This window comes from Ovis canadensis, chromosome 15 (assembly GCF_042477335.2).
Source record: "Ovis canadensis isolate MfBH-ARS-UI-01 breed Bighorn chromosome 15, ARS-UI_OviCan_v2, whole genome shotgun sequence".
NCBI lineage: Eukaryota > Metazoa > Chordata > Mammalia > Artiodactyla > Bovidae > Ovis > Ovis canadensis.
Window position 1 is genome coordinate 51,501,319 of NC_091259.1, and position 24,875 is coordinate 51,526,193.

At 41.3% G+C, this 24,875-nt stretch overlaps 1 protein-coding gene across 17 annotated transcripts; it reads left to right on the forward strand.

Moving 5' to 3' along the window:
* The first annotated feature begins 256 nt into the window (after nucleotides 1-256).
* TMEM9B (TMEM9 domain family member B) lies at nucleotides 257-19,114 on the forward strand. Of its 17 annotated transcripts, none has more exons than XM_069554453.1 (7): nucleotides 330-414; nucleotides 906-1,135; nucleotides 3,463-3,598; nucleotides 5,133-5,224; nucleotides 11,059-11,167; nucleotides 13,277-13,411; nucleotides 17,829-19,114. In XM_069554453.1, the coding sequence occupies exons 5-7, from the start codon at nucleotides 11,084-11,086 to the stop codon at nucleotides 17,982-17,984; spliced, it is 375 nt and encodes a 124-aa protein (XP_069410554.1). In that variant the 5' UTR covers nucleotides 330-414; nucleotides 906-1,135; nucleotides 3,463-3,598; nucleotides 5,133-5,224; nucleotides 11,059-11,083; the 3' UTR covers nucleotides 17,985-19,114. The 17 variants fall into 17 exon arrangements, with proteins under 17 accessions (XP_069410548.1, XP_069410542.1, XP_069410558.1 ...); XM_069554456.1 differs by lacking the exon at nucleotides 330-414 and adding an exon at nucleotides 1,646-1,713 and having other exon boundaries at nucleotides 908-1,135; nucleotides 3,028-3,598; XM_069554449.1 differs by lacking the exon at nucleotides 330-414 and adding an exon at nucleotides 8,620-8,704 and having other exon boundaries at nucleotides 931-1,135; nucleotides 3,466-3,598.
* Nucleotides 19,115-24,875: the final 5,761 nt, after the last annotated feature.

A 24,875-nucleotide genomic window follows, 5' to 3' on the forward strand; every position in this document is an offset into this window, starting at 1 on the left:
AACTGAAAAATATTTTAATTGGAGAGACTGTACCATCTCCAGGGTTCTTCCAAATTATCCTTCAGGATGACCCGCTCTGGGATAGATCATCAGCGGTCCCCAGTTTTGAGTTAGGAGCCAGCAGCCCTGAACAGGATTGTAGCACCGTGATCCCCCATCTTCTGAAATCTTGAGCGGAGGCGGCTTCTAGGGAGATTCTTTCGCCAACTCTACAACTTCCGGAGCCTGGCCTGGCCCGGCCCGGCCCAGCCCCTCTGCTGTGGCCCAGTTCCTGGCGGCAGGCCGGGCCTAACCGGTCAGCCCCCAGCGGAAGGGCAACGAGGAGCCCCAGAGGGAGGCCACACACACGAAGGCAGCCCACAGATTGTTAGCAGCCTCCCCGGGAACAGTTTCCGGAAGGCGAGTGGGCCGCAGGTCAGTACCAAAGTGCCAGAGAGGACCCCTCGACCCTCTAACTGCGAGTGGGCTTCCGGGGAAGGGATGGCTCTGTCGGTATCATACCTGTTCCCAAGCTTAGCACCCACCCCGCCTGCGCCGGCCGGGACGGGCCGCCTCTCAGCAATTCCTGAGGCTGGGGCTCACTCCGTCCTCCTAAGGCTGCCAACGAACGGCTCCGGCCTCGCAGGGGTCGCTCTGGTGAACCCCCGACTTGCTAGAGGATCTGACAGCCCGGGCTTTCTGCGGGGGCTGGGCGGGAGAGGCTTGTCTCCCTGGATGGAAGGACCTCCCAGCTCACTGGCGGTCCGCGGCCCGGCTGCTTCTGTGCCGGGGAAAGACATCCTAGAGCCTCGAAGCTCCGCCGAGCGCAGGTTGTCCCCGCGACAGGCCGCCTAAGCTTCTAGGGCACGGCGGAGCCTCGCGGCCTCCGCACCGGGAACCGTTTCCGGGTCGAATGCTTTTTGTAGCTGACCCGGCGCGGCCCGTGACGCAAGGGCCCAGACGGAAGTGCGGGCGGAGGAGCCCGAGCCGGAGCCCGGCCCGGAGCTGGTCCCGGGGGCTCCGGCTGTGGCGACTGCTGGGCCTGGCTGCGATGGCGACCCTGTGGGCCGGCCTCCTTCGTCTCGCCTCCATGCTCAGCCTGTCCTGCCTGGCGCTCTCGGTGCTGCTGCTGGTGCAGCTGTCAGACGCCGCCAAGGTGAGTCCCGCCCAGCCTTCGCTTCCGACCGGCGCTCCTCCTCTACCTCCGGCCTTGTCCACCTGAGCCCCACCCCAGTCCTCTGCCAGCCCTGCCAGCCCGATCCCTAGAGTCACAGCCCTGGCAGACCCCCGCCCGGAACCCTCCGGACCGCCGGATGGCACTCCCGCCCCCCATCCCTGACAGCCGGACAGCCGCCGCCCCCACCCCCTCCCACCCCGGGCGCTGACACCCTACCCCGCCCCACCTGGTCCAGACGGGCCCGGACAGCATGTCTGGCTCCTTAAATTTCCCTTCCCAGCCCTGACAGGACCCACTTCCAACTTTACAGCCTTTCCAACTCTGAGAGCTTTTAACTTGAGCTTTACACTTAAGCTCTGACAGTCTACCGTCACCCTTCACCAGCCTCACGGACCACCCTGCGAAATTCCCCAAGCCCATATAGGAAGGCCCAGCTCACAGGTGCCTTACCTCTTAGGAACTAACTCCTCTCAACTCATCTCTTAACAGATTCCCTTCCCACTGTAGGAACTTGCCTCTCCTGGCAGCCTTCCTTCTCAATAGGAAGGACCTACAGAGTCTCTCCAATACTTTGGCCACCTCATGCGAAGAGTTGACTCATTGGAAAAGACTCTGATGCTGGGAGGGATTGGGGGCAGGAGGAGAAGGGGACGACAGAAGATGAGATGGCTGGATGGCATCACCTACTCGATGGACAAGAGTTTGGGTGAACTCCGGGAGTTGGTGATGGACAGGGAGGCCTGGCTGCGATTCATGGGGTCGCAAAGAGTCGGACACGACTGAGCTGAGCGACTGAACTGAATTGAACAGAGTCTATCACCGGCCTCATATCCTCACCTCACTCCCTCCAGGATCTCCTAGCCCCTTTGTTGCCTTCTCTTTTCTTGTTGATTTAGTGGGTAAGGGAGGATCCAAACTATAGGAGAGGTGAAGTTGTGGCCTTCTGCCCTGCTCCATTTCTTGGCTCTTCTCATCCCCTTGATTTCTGACGCTCATAGCAGTAAGCGGCAGCTTGCAGCAAGCAGCAGCCGCGGTGGCTGGAAGCCAGATCTTAGTTTCCCAGATGGGGAGTCCTAAGCACTGGACCACAGGAGCCAACACTTAGGGCTAGAGTCCCTAGTCTTACCTGCCTAGTCAAGAATGAAAGCAGGCAAGGAGGCAGAAGGTAAAGAGTATAAAAAGTTTTGAAAAGAAAAGTACATGCGGAAAGGCTCATGGGCAACCTCAGAGAGAGTCGTGCTTTGGGGAAGTTTAAATCCTTTGTAAAGGGGCAGTTTTCCCGGTCTTCCTCTTCCCTCAGGCCAGTCACCTTGCTTTCTCAGTCCACCCCCGCCCCCAGTTAATTTGTCTCAGGACCCTCCCCTGGGATGTGCACATACCCTAACCAAGATGGATCTAAAGTGAAGGCTTCTGGGAGGAGCAAGACTGATTATGGGCTGGAATTATCCTCTGACTTTGGATTCCAAGTAGCCTTTCTGTGCAGGTGTAGTATCTCCCTTATCAGACAGGATTTTTTCCTTACTTTGTCCTTGCCATGATTGTTCCCTTCAGGTAAGAGACAAAGACTGGCTATTTACCCTGTTTTTGTTGGCTGTAAATTCCTCAACTGGAGCCCACCTGTATCTTATCTGAAAAAATGCAAAGAGTTGTTGTTGAGTCACTTAGTCATGTCTGACTCTGCCACCTCATGGACTACAGCAAGCACACCAGGCTTCCCTATCTTTCACCATCTCCCGGAGCTTACTCAAACTCCTATCCATTGAGTCAGTGATGCCATCCAACCATCTCATCCTCTGTCCTCCCCTTTACTTCCTGCCTTCAGTCTTTCCCAGCATTAGGGTCTTTTCTAATGAGTCAGTTCTTTGCATCAGGTGGCCAAAGTATTAGAGCTTCAGCTTCAGCATCAGTCTTTCCAATGAATATTCAGGATTTATTTCCTTTAGGATTGACTAGTTGGATCTCCTTACAGTCCAAGGGACTCTCAGGAGTCTTCTCCAACACCACAGTTCAGAAGCATCAGTTCTTCAGCATTCAGCCTTCTCTGTGGTCCAACTCTCACATCCATACATGACTACTGGAAAAACCATAGATTTGACTAGACAGACCTTTGTCGGCAAAGTTATGCCTCTGCTTTTTAATGCGCTATCTAGGTTTGTCATAGAGAAGGCAATGGCACCCCACTCCAGTACTCTTGCCTGGAAAATCCCATGGACGGAGGAGCCTGGTAGGCTGCAGTCCATGGGGTCACTAAGAGTCGGACACGACTGAGCGACTTCCCTTTCGCTTTTCCCATTCATGCATTGGAGAAGGCAATGGTGACCCACTCCAGTGTTCTTGCCTGGAGAATCCCAGGGACGGGGGAGCCTGGCAGGCTGCCATTTCTGGGATCGCACAGAGTTGGACACAACTGAAGCGACTTAGCAGCAGCAGCAGCAGCAACAGGTTTGTCATAGCTTTTCTTCCATGGAGGAAGTCTCTTTGAATTTCATGGCTGCAGTCACCATCTGAGGAGGTGACTAATAATAGGGTTCCAACCTGGAACCCATCTATCTCCCACTTCACCCTCATGCTGCTCTCTAGTCCCCTTCATGCCCATACCCTCCAAACCTGCCCTGTGCTTCCTCCTTGATGAACTGGCTCATTACTGGAGGAAACAGAAGGCATTCACATTAATTTGATGGGAAAACAGAATGATATTTGCATGTTTTTAATTGGAGCTTTACTCTATAATACCTTTAAATACAGAGGCCAGGAAAGATGAGTGACAGGCATACAGATGGGAGGTTTGGTCAGGGATTTTTTTTTAATTGAAATATTGATAATGCTGTGTTAGTTTCAAGTGTACAGAAAGTAACTGAGGTTCGTTTTCATTATAGTTTATTATAGCAGGTCCTTGTTGTTTAAGTCAAGGTTTCTTTTAAATCTTCCCCAGTTCCCTTCAGAAAAAGGGACGGCATCAAGTGTCCTGATTTTCAAAACACTGATTGCACCGTCTGCGTATCTACTGTCATCACTTTAAGTGGCACATTCCTGTAACCCTGTATTTGTCAGTCTTCTTTACTTGGGTGTGTCCTAATTGTGGGAAGGAGCCGTGTCTTAGACTTCCTTGAATCCACCTCCTTTCGCTCAAGTTCTGGCACAGGATAAATGCTCACTAAGTAGCTGCTGAATGAGTAAATGACTTATCAACAACTCTGCCAGACATGCCACTATATATAGGAGTTCTGGGCTCGGTCCTCTGGAGGCTACTGAGCCACTGCCTTCCTTCTGAGATTAGATTCCCCTTTGCTGAGAAAGCATCTCCTACTCCTGTTCATAGATTTAGTCACCTCTTCTTCACTTCTTCAAACTTGCTTTTACAGTAGTTGTCCTCTCTGTCTCCCAGGGATTAGAAGCAAAGTTTCCTGGGAAGAGTATACCAAACTGATCTCAGCTACATGCAAGCTACTTCCTTTATGTACTTCCTTTTTTGTTGTAGCTGAGTGCCTCTAAAACTTCATCCCTTTAGGAGTCTGTCCCAACTCACTTTATCCATATCAGTGCCTTTATACCAAAGGGCATAAGGGTTATGGGCAGAATTGTGACTTGTTTTGCAATTTTTAGTTTGATATTTGCTAATCCTTCGGTAATCAACATTCTTAACTTGAAGGCACAGCTGTCAGTCTACTATGTCTTCCTACTGGCAGGTAGATGATGATAATGTTAGCACAATTTTGTCACGTGACTGAAAAATGTGATTCATAAACCACAGATACTAGGTATTATTTCAAAATAATCTTATGTATTATATAATTATTCGTGAGCATTACCAATGGTTTTTTAAAAACTTGTGTCTCTTAAAGTTATTTAAAAATTTAAATGAATAGTTTTGGAATACTTGGCAGGGGATGCTTAACAAAATGTGTAAGTTGCAGTTTCTAAAAATATTGATGATAAACCGTCAACAAGCTATACTAAGTTTCTATTTTGGTTACAGAATTCTGAGGATGTCCGATGTAAATGTATCTGTCCTCCCTATAAAGATAATTCTGGGCATATTTATAATAAGAACATATCCCAAAAAGACTGGTAAGTATTCTGTGTTACTGACTCACCTGTCACATTTCTTTCTTTGGTTGTCACTGTTAGCACTGGATATTCATCCAATGTATTGTTTTCTTTTTAAGTATTTATTTTTAAGCAAAAGTGTTGAAAAGTGTTGAAAAAATGAGAGTAGGACCCTGAATGCATCAAGTAAGTCTAAAGGAATGTAGCCAAAAGCCCCAGGCAAGGAGGGTTTTACATTGGGGTGGGGCTGAGTTCGTGGCAGCTGAACTCCCCATAGCCACCCTTCTGTGAGCCCTTAAATTTAGGCCCTTCTTGCTTCGCAGTTGAAGGTAAGCAAGGCTCACTTATCTGGGTTACAGTTTTTACAACTTGTAGGTTTTGATGCTATATTGTCAGATATAGGAGACTATGTTTTAAAGTGTCAGAAGGCTCAGGAAGGAGTGGGAATGAGCCATAGATACCAGAGTTTACCAGTTGGTGGGCCAGTAGGTTATAGATATGCCAAGTCATCAGTCCCTTCAGCCCTTGGTATATAATCCAGCAGTGACTGGGATCCTGACTGGTTTGTCACCAGCAGTCTTCTCTGTTTATCCCAGTGAACCTTTCAAATGATAGCTTTTTCTACACATGCTATAAAATGATTGGGAAGCAGTCATTTAAGGATAGGTGGGCTCCTTACCCCTGGACTGGGACATTTTATAGTTTGCAGTGGGAGATTGCCAGGATAGGCATAGAAGAAAAATAGCTCCAGATGTTACCATACTATAACATATACCTGATTTCACAGTGAAATAGACCGAAAAGTTTGAAAGCAGAATTAAATTCATTTGGTTACAATATTCCAAGCTGACTTTGAATAAGAAAATGCAGACTTTGAGCATGTTTAGCTTTTTTGATTCCATTGTCTATTTTTCCCATGAAGTTCAGTCTGTAAGTTCCCATTTAAGTTTAATCTGACATTTGGTAAGGATGTTCTTGAGAACTTCAGTGTTCCACTTTAAACTGTCTTGTATTACAAAGTGATATGGCTATTCTTTTAGGTTTTATATCCGCAAGTTATTTTATATGAAAAGAAAACTCAAATAAGTTATTCCTATAAATTTCCCAAATGTATTGAGCACTTATAATCAGTTTACTCTGTTATCAGTAATAGAGTATGACGCTTGTTACTTGAGTGGCAAATGAACTCACTGTTCAAGTGTTTAGCTCTAATCTTTTCACAGACTTTTTGTTACTCCAGGGTTACAGAGAGTAAAGCGTCTGCCTGAAATGCGGGAGAACCAGGTTCGATCCCTGGATCGGGAACATTCCCGTGAAGAAGGAAATGGCAACCCACTCCAGTACTCTTGCCTAGAAAATTCCAATGGATGGAGGAGCCTGGTGGGCTATAGTCCATGGGGTCGCAAAGAGTTGGACACAACTGAATGACTTTACTCACTTACTCTCATATGTCATTTATCCCTGGTTACTGGTAAGAATAGGGAGCTTTGAAAATAAACAGCTGAAAACAAGACTTGCTTTGGAATTTTTCCTCCTTCTCACTCTTGCTTTCTGTCTGCAGCTGAGCCTTTGCCTCTGGGTAGGTTCACAGATGTCACTGAAAGGTTTTAAGATGTTACAGTCTTCCGAGGCTTCCAGTATTTTATGTGACTTTATATGTATGTATGTATATATATATATATTATGTATATATGGGTATCTTATCTGACACTCTATCTATATATATATATACACACACACACACACACACATATATATATAAGTGAAAGTGTTAATAGCTCAGTCATGGCTGACTCTTTGTGACCCCATGGACTGTAGCCAGCCAGGCTCCTCTGTCCATGGAATTCTCCAGGCAAGAATAATGGAGTGCCTTGCCATTCCCTTCTTCAGGATGTCTTCCCGACCCAGGGATCAAATCCAGGTCTCCTGCATTGCAAGCAGTTAGGTTTACCAATGAGCCACCAGGAAATACCAGTATTTCCCTCCTGGTACATGTAATGTATTTACTTCCTGGTAAATATACCTATATATATTATATATATATATTTATCTTCTGGCCTCCATTTTGTCCAGTTGTCAGCTTTAATTGTTCATTGACCTGTGCTGCTGCTGCTGCTAAGTCGCTTCAGTCGTGTCCGACTCTGTGTGACCCCACAGACAGCAGCCCACCAGGCTCCTCCGTCCCTGGGGTTCTCCAGGCAAGAACACTGGAGTGGGTTGCCATTGCCTTCTCCAATGCATGAAAGTGAAAAGTGAAAGGGAAGTCGCTCAGTCCTGTCCGACTGTTAGCAACCCCGTGGACTGCAGCCTACCAGGCTCCTCCGCCCATGGGATTTTCCAGGCAAGAGTGCTGGAGTGGATTGCCATTGCCTTCTCCGTCATTGACCTACACTGTCTAGCTTAAGAAAAGTTTGAGTTCTCTGGTTTATGTTGGGGTGTGATTCGAAGCTGATAATGTCCTCATTTAGGCACTAGGGGGAGGTGTTGCCTAGTTCCTAAAGTGGCTGTATTTAAGAGTAATAAAAGAGTTCTCTATTGGGTTCTGTGTTTACAGTGACTGGCCAGACAGAACCAAACTTCCTGTTTCCTTTCCCATCCTGCACAGTGCTCAGAATCTCTTTGTTATTAACTGTATTTATACTTCCAAAGAAATACTCAATACTTAGATTCCCAAGTAATTCTTAAGTATTGTGACTAAGGCTTCTGAAGCTGATCTAGGAAACTAAGTAGGAGATAAATCTCATTTTCCTGAGGGTCAAAGAAATATGGGTGGGATGAGGTGGGGGGAACTGTTCGGTGTAATTAGCTATTCATATACCACACTGTGGCAGTTTAGATGTTGGTTAATTCGTAAAAGAATTAATCTTGTATGCAAGAATACTGGAGTGGGCTGCCATTTCCTTCTCCAGGGGATCTTCCCAACCCAAGGATCGAAGCTGGGTCTCCTGCATTGCAGACAGACGCTTTACCGTCTGAGCCACCAGGGAAGCCTGAATAATAGTCCAGGTCATCTTAAATCATTTAAAGCAAGACAGAAATATAGCTGTCCTAGGAGCAGGAGCCTTTTATTCCGGTCCTTTTAGCTGTTCATGTAGTCTGACCTCATGCAGGTGAGCTCTCAGAGTTCTGGGCTACATGCCCTCCATGGTTCTGAGCTAGATACCCCTGCAGTGGGATTTAGCTTCCTCTATTTTATGCCTGCATCCAGCTGGATACATTCCTTGTCTTCAATACGTTTGGAACAGATATGACACACTTGTATGGTGTAAGTTTGGGACCTTACCCTTGTTTGAAATTCTGCCGGTTGAGACTTACTTTTTCATTACTACCTTTGTTAAAATTAAATTACCTGTTAAGAAAAACTGATGGAACTTTTATCACTTACGCCGTTTTGGGTTTTCTTTGTTCTACTCCAGCTCACAGAGAACAAAACACAAAAAAGTATGTTCTGATAGGGCAAAAGGAAAGAATCAGCCTGGAGCATTGGGTGCTGCTGAGAAGGTGGGTAGAGTGAGACAGACAGGATGCCTGAATGAGGCAGGATGCTGTGGTATTTCTTAAGGCAAGCAGAAGTGCCTAAGGGACAGATGACGAGAGGGGCTGGCAGGAGGACAGGAGAGCTTTGCCTACCTTTGCCTAAGGGGATCAGAGTAGTGGGCTCTTAATAGCTGTGGAGAGTAAGAATTTAATTATTTCCTAGAATTGACAGACTTCTAGAAAATAAGATTTTTTGAGTAGAATTGCTTTTTCATAAGCCATAAATAAATGGCAAATGGGGAGAAAATAAACAACATCCAACAACAAAAACATTAAGCCTTTTATTATTATTTATGTACTGTTGCCAGGTAATGTTTTCATTTTTAAATATTTTTGTTGTCCTAAACCTACTTCTCCATGCTTTTTAAATAGACTCCTCGAGAAAAGTAATTGTTTCTTACTCTGGTGTTCGGTTTTCAGAGTTTCATAATTTACCATCTGTTAGGTGTGATTAGCCGTTCATATACCACATGTGGCAGTTCAGATAATGTTAGTTAATTCGTAAAGGAGGTAATTGTGTTTGAATAATGCTCCAGATCACCTTAAATCAGTTTAGCAGTTTTACTTGCTAAATAAACAAGTCTAAATATGACTTGATCTGCTAAGTAGCTTTCAGTCCCATTTGGGATTTTTAGATGCATTTTTTTAACTATGAATAGCACTTTTGAAAAATAGCTGCTACATATGTGTCTTTGTGGTTGGATCATTGAAAAAGCAAAAGAGTTTCAGAAAAACATCTATTTCTGCTTTATTGACTATGCCAAAGCCTTTGACTGTGTGGATCACAACAAACTGTGGAAAATTCTTCAAGAGATGGGAATACCAGACCACCTGACCTGCCTCCTGAGAAATCTGTGTGCAGATCAGGAAGCAACAGTTAGAACTGGACATGGGACAACAGTTCCAAATCGGTAAAGGAGTATGTCAAGGCTGTATATTGTCACCCTGCTTATTTAACTTCTATGCAGAGTACATCATGCAAAATGGATGAAGCACAACCTGGAATCAAGATTGCCGGGAGAAATATCAGTAACCTCAGATATGCAGATGACACCACCCTTATGGCAGAAAGCGAAGAAGACCCTCTCTGTTTTGCTAAAGAGCCTCTTGATGAAAATGAAAGACGAGAGTAAAAAAGTTGGCTTAAAACTCAACATTCAGAAAACTTAAATTCATGGCATCTAGTCCCATCACTTCATGGCAAATAGATGGGGAGACAATGGAAACAGTGACAGACTATTTTTTGGGGCTCCAAAATCACTACAGATGGTGACTGCAGCCATGAAATTAAAAGACGCTTTCTCCTTGGAAGAAAAGCTATGATCAACCTAAATAGCATATTAAAAAGCAGAGACATTACTTTGCCAACAAAGGTCCATCTAGTCAAAGCTTTGATTTTTCCAGTAGACAGTATGGATGTGAGAGTTGGACTGTGAAGAAAGCTGAGCACCAAAGAATTGATGCTTTTGAACTGTGGTGTTGGAGAAGACTCTTGAGAGTCCCTTGGACTGCAAGGAGATCCAACCAGTTCATCCTAAAGGAAATCAGTCCTGAATATTCATTGGAAGGACTGATGTTGAAGCTGAAACTCCAATACTTTGGTCACCTGTTGTGAAGAACTGACTCATTTGAAAAGACCCTGATGCTGGGAAAGATAGAAGGCGGGAGGAGAAGGGGACGACAGAGGATGAGACAGTTGGATGGCACCACCGACTCATGAGTTTGAGTAAAGCTGGTGATGGAAAGGGAGGCCTGGTGTGCTGCAGTCCATGGGATCACAAAGAGTCAGACACGACTGAGCGACTGAGCTGAATGGTTTATTTGACTGTTGTGTGCTCAGTCGCGTCCGACTCTTTGTGACCCCATGAATTGCAGCACGCCAGGCCTCCCTGTCCATCACCAACTCCCAGAGTTTACTCAAACTCATGTCCATCGAGTCAGTGATGCCATCCAGCCATCTCATCCTGTCGTCCGCTTCTCCTCCTGCCCCCAATCCCTCCCAGCATCAGAGTTTTTTCCAGTGAGTCAACTCTTCGCATGAGGTGGCCAAAGTACTGGAGTTTCAGCTTTAGCATCATTCCTTCCAAAGAAATCCCAGGGCTGATCTCCTTCAGAATGGACTGGTTGGATCTCCTTGCAGTCTTACCAAATTGCTAATATTGAGAGGAAATGATTTCACTTCCCTTACTGATTACGTGTTCCTTATTTATTTCATTGGGTAAGCTCCGTGATTATTCTGGATTTCAGAAAAGGTTTGATCAGTGTGAGTAGAAAATCCAGCTAGGTTTAGACAGTATTTTATCTCTGTTTTTTTTCAGTGATTGCCTTCATGTTGTGGATCCCATGCCTGTGCGGGGTCCTGACGTAGAAGCATACTGTCTTCGCTGTGAATGCAAATATGAAGAAAGAAGTTCAGTTACGATCAAGGTAAGAAAGGAAAAAAATCCATCTTTTCTGCTTCTGAAACAGTTTTTGATGGTATCTAAACAGGAAAGAAAATGCTGGACATTGGAATTCTATCTAGTTACCTAAACTATTGCTCTTCCATCCTCTTCTCCAATACCCTCTTACCTATTTCTTCCTTATCCCCAGCCCCCACTCTGAAAGGAGTAATAAGCCTACTCTCCACCTGCCTCATTGAGATGCTTTGTAGATTAATTAGGACACCTTAGATGGTTGTGATATGTAAAATGGCACAAAGAAGCCCTGTGTGTAATTAGCATTTCCCAGAAAGACATTCCAGCTTCTCCTTGGTCCACGAATGCCAAAGATTAGTGAGAAAGCAGCATAATTAGGCCTTCTTCCTGCCCTCTCAGCTTTTAGAAGAAGTTACATATTTAGTGACTACACTATCCTAGAAACATCACAGCTGGATTTTAAGATTTTCTTTCTTTATCTTTTATAGGAAATGGAATGTAGATCACTTTTATCTCAATTTGGACCTCTAATGAGTTCAATTACTTTATTATGATAGATGGTAGTTCTTTTTCCCAATTTTAATATGGGGTTTCCCATTTCTGTTCCACAAAAAAAGGCTTCAGGGGAGTATGGAGTGGCCAGCTGTACCAGTTACAGAATTCCTGTTGTGCTTGACCATGCCAGAGAGCCTCTACTCCAGCAGGATGCCTCCCTGTAAAGATCATCATAAACTATTTTTAAACAAAATTTTAATGTATGATTTGCATCCCCAAATGTCAATCATATTGTATACAGTTTTATAAAAATTTTAGCAAATTTAAAACCATTTTTTAAAATCCAGTTTTAGAACATTCCCATTACCCCCAAAAGATCCCTGATGCCCATTTATCATTGATCCCATGCCTACCTCCAGCCCTGAAATTGAAGTGAAAGTGTTAGTCCCTCAGTTGTGTCTGACTCTGTGTCTTTGTGGACTGTAGCCTGCCAGGCTCCTCTGTCCACGTGATTCTCTAGGCAGGAATACTGGAGTGGGTTCCCTTCTCCAGGGGATCTTCCTGACCTAAGAATTCAACCTGGGTTTCCTGCATTGCCGGTTGATTCTTTACCGTCTAAGCCACCCGAGAAGCCCACCCCCAGCCCTGGATAATTACTGTTCTGCTTTGTATGTCTAGATCTGGACATTTCATATAAATAGAATCAGAAAATGCGTGCTTTTCTACAAGTGGTTTCTTTCACACAGCATAATGTTCTTGAGGTTTATTCATGCTATAGCATGTATCAGCACTTAATTACTTCTTATTACTGAATAGCATTCTTGAATATACCACATTTTCTTTTTCTATTCATCAGTTGATGGACATTTGGATTATTTCCAGGTTTTTATTCTTAGGAATAATGCTGTTATAAATATCAGTGTATGTGCTTTGGATATATGTTTTCCTTTCCCTCAGGTAGATTCCTAAAAGAGGTAAGTTTGTATTTAACTTTTTAAGAGTCTGCCAGATTGTATTCTAAAATAGCTGTACCGTTTTACATTCTTAACCAGCGATGTATGCAGGTTCAGTTTCTGTACATCCTCACTAACATTTGGTATTGTCTGTCTTTAACTGTAACCCTAGTGGGAGGTGTCACACTCTGCTGCTTGACACTGCACAAATTAAGATCTCAAGAAAATCTTGTGCCTAAAATGTATTTTTGTATGTCTGAATTGATCTAAAACAGTATGCTGTTGAAATTCATCTAAACTACATTTTCTATTAGGATTGCTAATGGAAAGTGGTCTTGACTGCAGTGCTGTTGAACCTAGGACCCTGTATTCAGGTGAAAAAAGAAAACCGCTTTGCTAGCAGTGGTAGCAATGATTAGTAGTAGGTGAAGATGGAGTTTTGAAGACTTGTGAAAAGGCCCCAAAGACAAAAAAATGCTTTCTTTCCTCTTTTTCTATAAATAATACTTTGGTGAAGAGTTGAGTTTGTTTCTTATGTTGGAATCTGGTTTGTATAGAAATCCTGTGTGGTTAATAGATGGGTCAGTCTTGACTATGGCTTTAGTATTATTATACAAAATTCTGATTTCTTGGCTTGAATAGAGATGTAACTTATTTTCAATTTCCTTTAGGTTACCATTATAATTTATCTCTCCATTTTGGGCCTTCTACTTCTCTACATGGTATATCTTACTCTGGTTGAGCCCATACTGAAGAGACGCCTGTTTGGACACTCACAGTTGATACAGAGCGATGATGATGTTGGGGTGAGTTCTTAACATGCCCTCACTGTTAAGTCTCTGTCATCTGTTAAGTCTCATGCCAGTCTCTGTCATCATCTGATGTAAAGTGCAGGTGAAGAGTAGTTCCATATAAATGTCCATGTGCTGGAGCACATCCTCAACCAGAGAAACTAAAGACGGGTCTAATATGAATGTGTCTAATATGAGGTCTAATGTGAGGAAATTGTTCTGTAAAGCCGTAAATGTGGTGGCTTAGACAGACGATCCTTGGTGAGTGTGCTGCACAAGGCTTTGCTTTGTGTTTCAGGGGCACAGTTTTCATCACCTTTTCCTGTTTATGTTGAGGAAAGCATCTGAGATAGTTTTCTCCCCAGGCTCCAACCTAAACTACCAGCTTTCCTGTCAACATCACCAAATATTTTGAAAGGCAAAGAAGCTTTAGTGGAGGGAAGCATGAAAACCATGATGTTCTTCACTTAATGAAGAGCAGCTTGATAACTTGCTGACATTTTGTATTTCCTATTTTCCTCCTTCTTTAAATCATCTGTGGTCTTGAACTCTAGTGAAAAATAAAACCATCACTCCTGATTCTCTTCCTATCTTTAAAACACATTCATATTTGTATATATAATTAATGTTATATCACTCAAAACTACTGAGAAATTGACATAGTCTATAATTTGTTATTTAGTATGTCTTTATCATTATTTGGGTTTGTTTCCAAATTTTCCACTATTTTATCATTTCATATATATATATATATATAAAATATTTTTTAGAAATTATGTTGTATTTTGGATTACTTTATGGAACTATGTTTCTTAAAGTGGATAAAATTTAATAGAGTTTCAGGAATCAATTTCAAAAGCCAAAGCCAGAGTGAACCCTTGCCAACCACAGTCAAAAGTGCTTTTACTCTGGAACAGCTTGTGGGCCCATTGGTAAAAGATGAGAAAGGAGATCCCAACTGAATGGCTCAAGTTATAACTACAGACAGAGCCTGCTTGTTTCATGAATATCAATTGTGAATACTCAGCTTACTTGAGCAAGATTTCATTTTTGTTTTGTGAAGAACTTTCATAGAAACACCTTTGTTCGCCTCTTTTTCCCCTTGCATCCTTTATTAATTCAACCAATACATGATGAGTAACTTTGCCGTATCAGGAAGCATTAGAGTCTCAAATACTGTTCTCATATAATTTTCATTCACATATGATGTTTCCCATTGACATTTTGGGTCAGATGATTGTTGAATTCACTGTATGATATCTAATGGCATCCCTGACCTCTACCCAGTAGAAATGAGTATCACCCCTTATCCCAATCCTGACAATCAAAAACATTCACAGACAGTGCCAGATGTTCCTGGGGGTCAAAATCACCCTCAGTTGAGAACTGCTAACATATAAAAATGTTATATGTCCAAGACCACACAAACCATTTCATTATAGGCACATAGATAAAAGCTCTGACTTATGTACATTGCGTATGGCATTAAATATCAGGTTCCTGATTTTAGGAATAGACAATATTAGGGCTTCCCTGGTGGCTTAGATGGTAAAGAGTCTGTCTGCAATGCAGGAGACCTAGGTTTGATCCCTGGGTCGGGAAGATCCCCCGGAGAAGGGAATGGCAACCCACTCCACTATTCTTGCCTGGAGAATTCCATGGACAGAGGAGCCTGGCAGGTTATATAGTTCATGGAGTCACAGAGTTGGATATGACTGAGTGACTAACAGTGTCACTGTCAATATTAATTTAATACACAGAACATAAAATAAATGGATTCACAAATGTGTAGATGAAAACATGTAGGAAAGGCATTTGATTGATGGGGCCTTGTGCTTAGTAACCATTTTGTTCATCAGGGATTGATCCTATGTACATGTCTACCATATAAGAACATTGTTTTTAGAGGCCTGGCTGACTTTTGGATATCTGTTAAATTGATTCTGGGTAGAGAGGGGTTTTCTAAACAGAGCAATGAGTGTATGATAACAACTCTGTACAATAAGAAGTTGAATTTAAATTCCTACAATTGTTGCTAATCCAAGATGAGAGTTCTTCACTCTTTATGTGCCTTTAAACATGCTTTTGTTAAATCCTCAGTTAAATTCTATTTTATTTTTTTCCATGTTTGTTGGATGTAGAGCACTTTGAATCAGAGAGCACAAATAGTTAAGACATTCACTGCAAGTCGTCACAATATTTACTGTATCATATATCCATGACACATCATTACTGTTATCAAAGCATTACATTAAAACATGTTTTATATTTATTGTAATCTTATCCAGTGTTAAAAGAGCAAATATATATAAAGGGTAAACCTCTATGTGCGTTTTCCCGGCATACATGAGCACAAGCAGCTAGTTCAATCTTGTTCTGATGGAGAATAGACTGAAAGGATTAACTGGTTTGTTTAGTCCTTTAATTTGTTTCTTAAGAAGATGTTTCTCCCGCTACCTTGAAGAGTAGATAAAAAACTATGAAATTGAGAAGTACTCTGCTGGTAAAGCACATCCCTCTTCCCAGTCCTGTTTATGCCAAAACAAACCAACGGTAATAGTGTTTTATATACAAGTTCATTAAAGCGCTATGTTCGTATAGTGCCATTTTAATCTCCCTGAACAAACTCTGTATGTTGACAAGATGTGACACCAGGTCAAGGTTAAGGGAGCTAAGACTTGTGTTTGTACTTATTTGTTAGATGACCTTGGATTGGTTTACTTTTTCATGGGAAATACAATAATCCAACAACAGGATAAAGGAGTCCGTCTTCCTTTCTCCTAACCTCTTTTCTTACATCTTTGAAACAGTTGAACTTTATGGAATTGTTTTTATTATTTCCATTTGTAAGGTTAAAAAAAAGAATGGGGTTTGTACAAGATATTACCTAAATTAAGCGAAAAGTTGAAGCAATTTTGGTAAAGAAGGCAGGGGTAGATTCTTTATAGAAAGCTCTTTGCTGTCTTTGAAATGTTGACATTATATAAATATCTTGCTATAAAAAGAAGACCAGGTGTTAAAACACTGTTTATATATAGTTATATATATAGTTATATATATATAGTTATATATATATAGTTATGCAGTTATCTACAGCTTTCCATAGACATGCTGTCTCCTGCCCTGGGTATATAATAGAGCTTTGGCAAACATGCACAGCAAAACAATATTCTTTTCAAGAGGCCAAGTTTAACAGCACTGAGTTGTGACTTATCTCCTATGTTGGAACATTTAGAAGCATTGCTTATTCAAGTTCAGGAAAAAGAGATCAAGGAAAAGACAAACAAAAGCAATAAATTAGTACTGAATGCCTTTTGTCATTTGGGCAGCTGTGTTTATATCTTATTCATAGATAGATTAGCATGGTGGTTTCCTGTGTAATGACGACAAACATCAGTGGTATTGGTTTATTTTGACCAGGATAGGTTGGTTTTCTACCCAGATGCCTGGGTGATGCTGCAGTAGTCTCTCTTCTCAGGCAGCAGCTAACATGGAAGCTGCCATGTGCTCAGCAATGGAAGATTCAAGACTTTATGAAACAGAAATGCTGAAGTAATAATCCTTTACCATCCTTAGCAGTCGAGGGTAATTGTAGCACTTGAGCTGTATCTCTGTCCATTACAGATTGGGGAAGGGGATGGGGAGAATGAAAAAGTTCTAAGTGTATGTGTTGAGAGCATAAGAAGAAATTAAAACCACACAAGATGGGACTTGCTGGTGGTCCAGTGGCTAACACTGCACTCCCAGTGCAGGGTATCTGAGTTCAATCCCTGGTCAGGGAATTAGATCCCACATACTGCAACTAAAGATTCCACATGCTGCAAATAAGACCTGGGACAGCCAAATAAATAATAAAACAAAAGTAAGTAAATGTAAAAAAAAATTACCAAGATACGATCCAGTCAACTCATCTCCCAGGATGAATGTGGTCCCAAGCTGGCAAGTAACAATTCTAATATATATGAGAGTCAGGATAGGATATTAAAAAGACAGGTCTTTCCTCAGTCACAGATTAGCTGGATGGTATTAGCTGGATGAATAAAGCAAGGCAAAGCCCTACCCTCTATCTATAACTTGTAGATATTAACATGCAAATAGATTTTCTTTCCACAGCTCATCAAGAAAGACTTCTCTAACATAAATGACCACTGTCTTTATCTCGGTTCCTCTTTCTTAAGGGAAATTTCTTTGGAAATGGTGACTCATGGGAACATCGCACAGATACTCCTCATTGCTTGTTTTATTTGAATCACCTATTTCTGTAGCTGGGTTCATCCTGCTTCTGGTATTAAGGGCCTAAGAAGGCTTGGCTAAATTAGATGGTCTGTTTAACAGTCCAGCTGCTCCAGTCTCTGTGGCTGGGTAGCTGCTATTGTGCGCGTGTGTTTACATGGATCATGCTGTCTGATGTTCTCCATTCCTGCACTTTCAGGATCACCAGCCTTTTGCAAATGCCCATGATGTGCTGGCCCGCTCCCGCAGTCGAGCCAATGTACTAAATAAGGTCGAGTATGCCCAGCAGCGTTGGAAGCTTCAAGTTCAAGAGCAGCGAAAATCTGTCTTTGACCGTCATGTTGTCCTCAGCTAACTGGGAACTGAATTCATGGTGACTAGAAAGAAATGAGGCAGACAATGGGAAAAAGATTGACTGAGTTTTCCTGGGTTTTGTTTTAATACCCTGTTGATTTCTCCAACTCTTGCTGGAAAATTCAAAACTCGAAACAAACACACGCTTGTTGTTTTCTTTTCTTATTAATGTATTAATCAAGGCATTTTTTTTTAAGCACACACCTCAGACAGTGTCAGCCAATAAATCTTTTCCTATTTGTGACTTTTACTAATAAAAATATGTCTGCCTGTAAATTATCTTGAAGTCCTTTACCTGGAAAAAGCACTCTTTTTACCACACAGTTTTGACTTGGTTTTCAAGATAATTTTCAGGTAGGGTTTTTGTGTGGTATTTTTTGTTTTTGGCAGAGGAGGGGAGGGATGTGTGGGAAGTGCTTAACATACCTTTTCTCAAGTCACCTTACTAAACAAACTTTTGGAGATAAACTTTGCCTTTTATTTTCAAGATTCATTTATATTTTGCAGTATGCCAGCCTCACCCAGGAGTTGGTGATGAACAGGGAGGCCTGGTGTGCTGCAGTCCATGGGGTTGCAAAGAGTTGGACATAACTGAGTGACTGAACTGAATTTAGCCTCATCAAAGCCCCAACTTACCTATTTGAATTTTTGCACTGACTGTATTCTCTAGACATCTGGTTGCCCTGTGGCTTCACTTTATGGTAAATTAGATCTGAAAATGCACTGTGGCCCTTCACAAAAAGCAGATTTTCTTTATGTACTGTGATGTCTGATGCAACGCATCCTAGAACAAACTGGCTGCTCGCTAGTCTAATGACTAAACATAGTCTTGGTGTGTGGTCTTTCTCATCTTGTAGTATCTTTAAGGATAAATCCTAAGGACTTGGACACTTACAATAAAGAAAGTTTCTTTTAAACCCAAGCCTCCCTGGATTGATGACATACACATATTTGTCAGGACCTCCAATCAGGTTGAGAGGCAGCTGTTTGAACTCTGGTGTGTGCAGCTTTGAACTAGGATTGGAGTTCAGGTTGCCTCCCTCTGAAAGGTGTAGCAGTTATTGGATAACTGGCTTTTTTCTTCCTATGTCCTCTTTGAAATGTAACAATAAAAATAATTTTTGAAACATCTACCAGTGTATCTATCCCAGCTTTTCTCTCCTCCCTCTTTTGCTGTATGATGAACTTGAAAATATAAAGACAAATTATATCCTGTTGAAAGACTTGTTTTATACAGTCTAATCATAAAACAGTGGTACTAAATTATCTCTATGTGCGTGTGTGGTGGGGAGAGAGAGAGAACATATGGGTGCTTAGATGGGTCTCTGAAAGTACACATATATTTGGATAAATTGAGGGATTTAAGATGCGTGTAGGAGTGCCTGTTTTAAAAAATTCTTGGCAAAAATTAGTATTTAGTATTAGAACTAAATCACATTAATTTCATAAGGGTGAGATTTTAGGAGCTATAAAATTGTTGATTTTATTATTAATATTAAAAGATGTAAATTTAACTACAACCAAGTGAAATTTATTCCAGTTTTGCAAGACTTTGAACATTTGAAAATTAATGAAATGCACATCAACAGACTAAAAAATGACATGATCTTATCAATAGATTCAGAAACAGCATTTGACAAAAGCCAACACCCATTCATGACAAAAACTCTCAGTAAACTAGAAATAGAGAAGAAGTTAAGGATGTTCTTTCTAACTACTCATTTTCAACATCATACTGTAAATCCCAGCTAATGCAGTAAGACAAAAGATATACAAGGAAAGAAAAAATGAAAGACTAACATTGTTTAGAGATGACATGATTGTAAACATGTAGGAGATCCAAAAGAATTTTTTAAAAAGCAAAAAAACATTTCTGATACTAATAACTGAGTTGATTATAGCAAGGTTTCAGGTTAGAAGGTTAATTTACAAGTCAATTGCTATCCTTCCGTTCAGTTCACTTCAGTTGCTCAGTCGTGTCTGGCTCTTTGCGACCCCGTGGACTGCAGCACGCCAGGCCTCCCTGTCCATCGCCAACTCGCAGAATTTATTCAAAATCATGTCCATCGAGTTGGTGATGCCATCCAAACCATCTCATCCTCTGTCGTCCCCTTCTCCTCCCGCCTTCAATCTTTCCCAGCATCAGGGTCTTTTCAAATGAGTCAGTTCTTCACATCAGGTGGCCAAAGTATTGGAGTTTCAGCTTCAGCATCAGTCCTTCCAATGAATATTCAGGACTGATTTACTTTAGGATGGACTGGTTGGATCTCCTTGCTGTCCAAGGGACTCTTAAGGGTCTTCAATACCACAATTCAAAAGCATCAAGTCTTCGGCACTCAGCTTTCTTTGTAGTCCAACTCTCACATCCATACATGACTACTGGAGAAACCATAGCTTTGACTAGATGGACCTTTGTTGGCTTTGTTGGCAAAGTAATATCTCTGCTTTTTTTTTTTTAATAAGCTGTCTAGGTTGGTCATAACTTTTCTTCCAAGGAGTAAGCCTCTTTTAATTTCATGGCTGCAGTCACCATCTGCAGTGATTTTGGAGGGCCAAAAAGTAAAGTCTGCCACTGTTTCCCCATCTATTTGCCATGAAGTGATGGGATCAGATTCCATGATCTTAGTTTTCTGAATGTTGAGTTTTAAGCCAACTTTTTCACTCGCCTCTTTATCTTTCATCAAGATGCTCTTTAGTTCTTCATTGCTTTCTGCCATAAAGGTGGTGTCATCTGCATATCTGAGGTTATCGATATTTCTCCCGGCAATCTTGATTCCAGCTTATGCTTCATCCAGTCCAGAATTTCTTACAATGTACTCTGCATAGAAGTTAAATAAGCAGGGTGACAATATACAGCCTTGACATACTCCTTTCCCAATTTGGAACCAGTCTATTGTTCCATGTCCAGTTCTAACTGTTGCTTCTGCTAACAACAAATGAAATTAAAAGCACAATTACCATTTACATTGGTATCCCTCCAAATGAAATATGTATAAATCTAACAAAATACGGATAAAATGTATATGAGGAAAACTACAAAACTGATTAAAGAAATCAAAGAACTAGAACTAAATAAGAGATTCCATGTTCATGGATTAGAAGACAATATTATCAAGATGTCAGTCTTGATTAAATACAATCCTAGTCAAAATCCCAGCAAGTTATAAGCAAAAGACCCAGAAAGTAAGCACAATGTTAATCAAGAAGAACAAAGTGGAAAGACTGACACAACCTATTTTCAAGATTTACTGTACAGCTACAGTAATAAAGGCAGTGTCAGTATGGATTGGCGAAAGAATAAACAAATAGATCAATAGAACAGAATAGAGAGCCCAGAAACAGACTCAATAAATATAGTTAACTGACCTTTGACAAAGCAACAATAGGAACACCGTGGAGCAGTCTTTTCAATGAATGGTGCTAGAACAACTGGACGGTTACATGCAAAAAAAGTTAAGCTAGACACAAGCCTTACAACCTTCAAAAAATTAATTAAAAAAGGATCATAGACTTAAATGCAAAACAAAACCCTACAATACTAGAAGACAACATAGGAGAAAATCTAGTTTCTTTTGGTTGGTAATGACTTAACTAGATACAATATCAAAAGCACAAACCAAGAAGGAAATCACTGATAAGCTGGACTTCATTAAAATTAAAAACTTCTGGTGAAAGACTCTGTTGAGAACAAGAACACAAGCCACCAGCTGGGAGAAAATATTTGTAAAAGACATAGCTGACAAAGTACTATCTTCCAAAGCATATAAAGAATTCTTAAAACTCAACAATAAGACAAAAAACTCAATTTTAAAATGGGCCAAAGACCTGAACAGACACTTCATCAAAGAAGATATACAGATGGCAGGTAAGTATTCAAAAAAATGCTCCATAACACATGTCCACCAGTGAAGTTGCTCCAGTCGTGTCCAATTCTTTGCGATCCCATGGACTGTAGCCTACGAGGCTCCTCCATCCATGGAATTTTCCAGGCAAGAGTACTGGAGTAGGTTGCCATTTCCTTCTCCAGGGGATCCTTCCCAACCCAGGGATCAAAGCCAGGTCTGCCGCATTGCAGGCAGATGCTTTACCATCTGAGCCATAGGGAAGCCCGCCCCTAGCATGTCCACAGGGAAATGCAAATTAAAACAACAATGAGATACCACTACACGCCTATTAGAATGGCTAAAATTCAGAGCACTGACACCAAATCTTGGTGTGGATGTGTAGCAACAGGAACTCTCATTCATTGCTGGTGAGAACGCAAAAACGGTATGGCCACTTTAGAAAACAGTTTGATAGTTTCCTATAAAACTAAACATACACTTACTATGTGATCCAGCAGTTATACTTCAGTATTTAATATCTGCTACCCCATGGACTGTAGCCTGCCAGGCTCCTCTGTCTATGGAATTCTCCAGGCAAGAATACTGGAGTGGGTAGCCTTTCCCTTTTCCAGGGGATCTTCCCAACCCAGGGATTGAACCAAGGTCTTCTGCATTGAGGGTGGATTCTTTACAGTCTGAGCCACCAGGGAAGTCCATTTAATATATGTTAGTTAAAATATTATATCCATATGAAAATTTTGCATATAGGTGTTTATAGCAGCTTTATTCATAATTGCCAAAATTTGGAAGCAATCAAGAAGTCCTCTAGTAGGTGAATAGACAGTAAGCTGTGATACATTCAATGGCATATTTTTAAAATTTATTTTATTGAAATATAGTTGATTTACAATGTTGTGTTAATTTCTACTGTATAGCAAAGTGATTCAGATATATGTGTGTCTATATTAATATATACTTTTTCATATTCTCATCTATTATGGTTTATCACAGGGTATCGAATATAGTTCCTGCTGCTATACAGTAGGACCTTGTTGTTTATCTGTTCTATGTGTATTAGTTTGCATCTGCTAATACCCAAATCCCAATCCATTCTTCCCCCACCCTCCTCTCCCTTGGGAACAATAAGTCTGTTCTCTATGTCTGTGTGTCTGTTTCTGTTTCATGGGTAAGTTCCTTTGTGTCATAGTTTAGATTCTACATGTAAATGTTATCATATGGTATTCAGACAATGGAATATTGTTCAGTGCTAAAAAGAAATGAGCTATCAAGTCAAAAATATGTGGAGGAGACTTAAATGAATATTACTAATTGAAAGAAGCCAATTTGAAAAAGCTGTATACTATATGAGTTCAAGTATACAACATTCTGGAAAAGGAAAAGTGAAGTGAAGTCACTCAGTCGTGTCCAACTCTTTGCAACCCCATGGACTGTAGCCTACCAGGCTCCTCAGTCCATGGAATTTTCCAGGCAAGAGTACTGGAGTGGGTTGACATTTCCTTCTCCAGGGGATCTTCCCAAGCCAGGGATTGAACGCGGGTCTCCAGCATTGCAGGCAGACGCTTTACTGTCTGAGCCACCAGGGAAGCAAAAATCAGGTGTTGTCAGGTACTGGGGGGAGGGAGGAATGAATAGGTGTAACAGACACTTTAGAGCAGTGAAACTATTCCATATGATGCTAGCATGGTAGATATGTATCATTATACATTTGTAAAGTTGCACAGAATGTACAACACAAGAGTGAGCCGGGGGAATTCCCTGGTGGTCCAGTGGCTAAGACTCTGCCCATGCTCCCAATGCAGGGGGCCCGGGTTCGAGCCCTGGACAGGGAACTAGATCCTACATACAGCAACTAAGACAAGTACCGTATGCCACAACTAAGACCTGGCATGGCCAAATAAACAAATAATTTTTTAAAAAAGGTTGAGCCTTAATGGAAACTATGGGCTTTGAGTGATAATGATGTGTCAGTATTATCAATTGTAACAAATGTATCACTCTGGGGCTGGCATTCTGGTAATGTAGGAGGATGTACATATGTAAGAGCAGTGGGTATATGGGAACTGTACTTGATGCTCAGTTTTGCTGTACATCTAAAATTGCTCTGAAAAAGGCTATTTAGAAGGAAAAAATTATAATAGATATATAGTAAAATGTAGGTTCATATTGACCTTCCTGGTTAGCATCTTAATCTCTATTTTAAAAATATTGACAATATTTTCACATTATGAGATTATTACTTAAGGATCTTTTCCATTAGCAATTTTGATATAAAGTTATATAACCCAGGTGAGTGGAGGAAACATTCTTCTTGAAAAGAATTTGTTACAAGAGTCCAATTTTGTAAGCAAACTTTCTATTTAGTATTGTTGCATGTTGTCGTATCTACATATTAGGTAGAGAAAATCGCTAAACCAGCCTGAGCAGTTCTGTTTAACTGTAAGCTGTTTTGCATGTTGTTACTAAATGATCACATATAAATCAGGTTAAGTCTAACTCAGCCCCAAATACAGAATCTTGGCAGCAAAATTCAGGTAAGAGACTCTTCTCCAGAGTGGCCCATGGGAGAGAATAAGAACATGGTTTTTAAGAAAATCCCTAGGCACAGTTGAAAAATGATGATTATTTTCAGCTGATTATCTTGAACTAGCAAATATGCTTCTGTGTTGAAAGATTCAGTTTTGCTGTTGATTAAATCATCTGGAGGAGTGGAAAGGATTTAGGGGTTTGGAAGTTAGGAGACCTAGGTTCTGACCTCTGGCCTCATAACTGCAACAATTTATGAGGGATTGGATGAGAGGCTTTCCTAAGATTTCTCCATCCCTAACATTCCATAATTCATAATTCCATAATTCATAATGTACAGTAGTAGCTTTTTTTTCTACATGCTAGATATTTATAATGTATCAGAAAGTTGAAACTTTAATGCTAAGCAGAGCAATCCAGAATTTCTTAGGATTTTATCATGAAGACCTTACCCTTTATTTCCCAGAATAGCTCTGAGTCAGAAACCTGAGACTTTCACTAAAAGATAGGTGCATTTGCTTTTA

Excerpts from the sequence above, each read along its gene's own strand:
- TMEM9B (XM_069554441.1), top strand. The coding sequence starts at position 893 with ATGCTTTTTGTAGCTGACCCGGCGCGGCCCGTGACGCAAGGGCCCAGA. Across the intron at positions 1,136-5,132 it reads AGCTGTCAGACGCCGCCAAG|AATTCTGAGGATGTCCGATG; the intron begins GTGAGTCCCGCC and ends TTTTGGTTACAG. Across the intron at positions 13,412-17,828 it reads AGAGCGATGATGATGTTGGG|GATCACCAGCCTTTTGCAAA; the intron begins GTGAGTTCTTAA and ends CTGCACTTTCAG.